The sequence below is a fragment of the Halichondria panicea genome, chromosome 7 (genome assembly GCF_963675165.1).
Source record: "Halichondria panicea chromosome 7, odHalPani1.1, whole genome shotgun sequence".
Taxonomy (NCBI): Eukaryota; Metazoa; Porifera; class Demospongiae; order Suberitida; family Halichondriidae; genus Halichondria; species Halichondria panicea.
The window spans coordinates 3,720,344-3,724,078 of NC_087383.1; the positions used below are offsets into that span (position 1 = coordinate 3,720,344).

The window sequence follows — 3,735 nt, forward strand, 5'->3', positions numbered from 1 at the left end:
TAGTGACTACGACAATGGTATTGCCACTCGAGAGTAATTTCCTTATTGGCAACCATGCACTCGTAGCTATATAATTATTGACATTGTCTTCAACTTTGCAGTAATACTTCCATCAACACTATTCTGGAATCTCACCGTCTTCACAACTTTTATCATGAGCAAACTCAGCAACAAACCTAGCTCTAACAGCTGTAAATGTGGTTTGTCAAGTGCATGCAAGCACACACAACACAAAACGTAAAACGTATCACAATAATTATTTCAAAGATGTACAAGATTGAATGGAAAGTTTGGAGTCAGAAAATAGGGCTAGCTTGCTTAGCATACTCTCAAAAGTACATTATACAAAAGTACAAGAGAAAAAAGAAAGTTTTATTTTTAATTAATGGATTCATAGCTATTAGCGCGTACTTAATTTAGCGTTAATTACACCAAATTTAATTGCTAAAAATTAGTACTCGTTTATGAAAATGTTTGCGTGAAACACTCCGCGTTATAGGTGTTCTAAGCACATGCAAGTACAATCAATTAAACTGTTTCTATATACTGTAATGTTCTAGTAATCGTTTTGCTTCCCTCAGTCCAGATTCGAATGCACCATTAGTTGTTCCATACATTGATACATGTGTGGCCTCCCCTGCAAAGAGCAGCTGCATCGAGGTTGAACCATCAACCGGCTTAGAGAGGGCGACACGGTCCATTTCACCACTACCTTTAGCACAATAAGAATACACACCCAGCACATGAGGGTCACTAGTCCAGGCGCCAATGATTACTCTTGTGGGGCAAATTCGTTTTTTCAAGAATTTCTCGAGTACCAAGCTGATTCCTTCGATTCTCTCCTGATTTGTGGCAGCCTCAATTCCTCTAGCCTTGTCAGCAGCAAACCATGTGAGGTATACGTTTGAGTCTTTTTGTCTAATCATTATATCGAGTGATTGTGCCCACGGATATTTGGAAAGATACTGCAACTCTTCTTCCAGCCAAAATAGTTCAATAACTCGATGTTCTTTGTCAATCAAAGGAGCCGAGAACTCGAAAAAAACACTGCATCCTTCGCCCATACCTAGTTTTGATATGGCTTCCAGTTTGTCTGCCGGGAGAGAGGGACTAAAAGTTTCATTGATACTAGCCCATAATTTCAGCACTCCTAATGATGTGGTTACTATCACATGGTGAGCATCATAAACCTGGCCATTTTCACAGTGAACTGTAATGGGAGGGATATCACTCTCACTATTAGCAGCTTTGTCAGTCCAGTTGATCGCCTTGACTACATTGGAGCACTGAAGAGTATCGGGTGGTAGCTCTTTAGAAATGGCTGACACTATCTCGGAATAGTTTGCACGTTGTAGGTACTCACAATCAGGGTCTAAGTAATCTCCATAAGCGCTCGCATCAAGGTTGGCAAGGTACGCTCCATTCATGAATCTCTCATAGATAATCATTCGATTGTAGATATGCCTAGGAGTGCAACCAGTTGGCAGCTGCATTGCAGCAGAGGCTTCAACAACTTCAAAGTATCGAGCCTCTAAATACTCTTTAGGCGGGAGATATGTCTTGTTCGTTTTAGGCCACTCTTTTCGAATCACATAATTCCAATCTTTCTTGTCATAGCATTCGCACAATTCATCTACAACTTCGGCAAACATCTTTTCATAGTGTTTGGCTGATGAGAACTGAATTTCTTCACCATTGCTCAAAAAATGGATGTTTGGAATTCCAGTATCAGTGAATATTTCATTATGGGATTCAGCACTCTTGTTGGATGCCAATTGTCGACTCTCCAAGAAATCAGTAAAATTAGTAGCTTTGTTAAAGTAATACAAAAAACACGCTCCAAGTTCACCGAAGTATCTTCCGTCTTGTATCGGCACTGACTTGGCTCTTCCGCCAGGGTATGGCTTGGCTTCCAACAACTTGATGTCTAAGTTGACGTTCTTGAGAGTAGATGAGAGTGTGTGAGCTGCTGCTAGACCTGCCAGACCACCTCCTACTATCACCACCTTCTTGGAGGGCCCAACACTGGGTAGGGAATAAAGCTGTCCTGACATTGCACTAGATATAAAGCTGTGACTAATCTAGATATAGTCTACTAGTAATAAAATGCTTGCCATGGTTGGAGATTAAGATCTAGTGCATGCAAGTGGGCTATTATAGGAACTGTGCCTGTATTTGTATTAAGATAGCATAATTATCTATGGCTTTTAGGTCAGGAATGACAGAGGAAGCCAATGTAATTCAAGCCATGCAAGTACTTATGCAGCATCTAGCCTAGCCTCGATCCCAGGCCGAGTTTTCGCTTTTATAACGGTTAGTTGTTTGCCTAACCGTTATAAAAGCGAAAACTCGGCCTAGGGTTGCAGTCATGCTCCAAGAAAATGGAATGTGCCTAATCGGGCATAGATTGAAAAGGGAAGGGATTTAAAACGACCAGGCCTCTCTGTGCGCATGTAAACGGTTGAAACACTCCACGTTATGATTTAGCGATTGTGAATATTTTCGTGGTTGACCGTTCTGAGGCTGTTTCTAGCTCTCCTATCCACTAGCGATCACTCAGGGGCTGGGAGGTATATTATCTAAATTTACACCACTGACAAGCAATGTGAAAGTTGCTAGAATTGGCTGAGAGAAAAGCACCAAAGTGTGGGCCGGGAGAGCCATAATTATGTCATTGACATCATTAATTAAGTCAATATTAAGCCAGTTACTATACATACGGATTTCGTCTGAAGTGGTGGAATCTGTCTGACAATGTAAAATGGGCCATGCTTGATAATTGCATAATCTAAACTGTTTATAATGATGCTGTGACGGATTGTTAATTGTATGTATTGATCTCTCCCGTTTTCTTATTTCCCCATGCTTTTTGGCATTTGGTGCTCTCCCGGGTAACAATGCAAATGTTTTTTCTCTACTTCATTGGAAATCCGCTTTGCATCTTTAGTGTACATATAATAATAGTGATGTCTCAATTCTCAATTAACAATTACTATTTTGAGTATAATTTATAAGCATGCATGTGCATGTTATTAGTCTTGTAATGAACACACTCACGCTCACATAATGTGCAAAGATCAACACAAGCTGTAAACCAAGAGACTGTTGCATGTATGTGCTACAGCCAAATAGGGGTAAACGAACCTACTTGATTGTGAATAACAAGAATGCAATAGATCACAATTCAGATACGTATACGTATCGATCGTAGGCTCAGAAAAATGGAGTCTCTGGACTATAATAATTATATACAGTGACTATGACAATGCCACTCAAGAGTTTCTTATTGGCAACCACTCATAGCTATTGGCATTGTCCTCAACTTTGCAGTAATACTCCATCAAGTCTATTCTGGAATCTCAGTGTCTTCACAGCCCTGATCAAGAGCAAACTCAGCAACAATCCTCTAACAGTGCTGTACAGTTCCTTACATTGGTGCTTTGTGTGGACAAGATTGTTGCAACTATTATATATTATGGCAACAGCTTCACCATGCAGACGCGCTCAGATTTTGCATAGACGTTTCTTTGCCAAGTTGGTGATTAAGTCTTTTGGTGCATTCTCCGCTGGTTTTTCTGTACTGATAACCACCTGCCAGAGCGTGCTATATACAGCTACAAATCATCAGAGGGAAGAAACAGTGGAACAGCTCCAGAAAGATCATCCCTTGCATTGGAGTAAGCTTTCTAGTTGCAATATTTTGGTCTACAGTTTTACTCCTTCAGCAAAATTTGT

General features: G+C 40.4%; 1 protein-coding gene across 1 annotated transcript; it reads right to left on the bottom strand.

Annotated features, from left to right (window-relative positions):
- Positions 1–324: 324 nt before the first annotated feature.
- Positions 325–2,224, bottom strand: LOC135339091 (peroxisomal N(1)-acetyl-spermine/spermidine oxidase-like). The gene has a single exon (XM_064535211.1). It carries the CDS (start codon positions 2,052–2,054, stop codon positions 540–542), a length of 1,515 nt encoding a protein of 504 aa, XP_064391281.1. The 5' UTR covers positions 2,055–2,224; the 3' UTR covers positions 325–539.
- Between the last annotated feature and the right edge of the window lie 1,511 nt (positions 2,225–3,735).

Coding starts and splice junctions, on each gene's coding strand:
- LOC135339091 (XM_064535211.1), bottom strand. CDS start 2,054: ATGTCAGGACAGCTTTATTCCCTACCCAGTGTTGGGCCCTCCAAGAAG.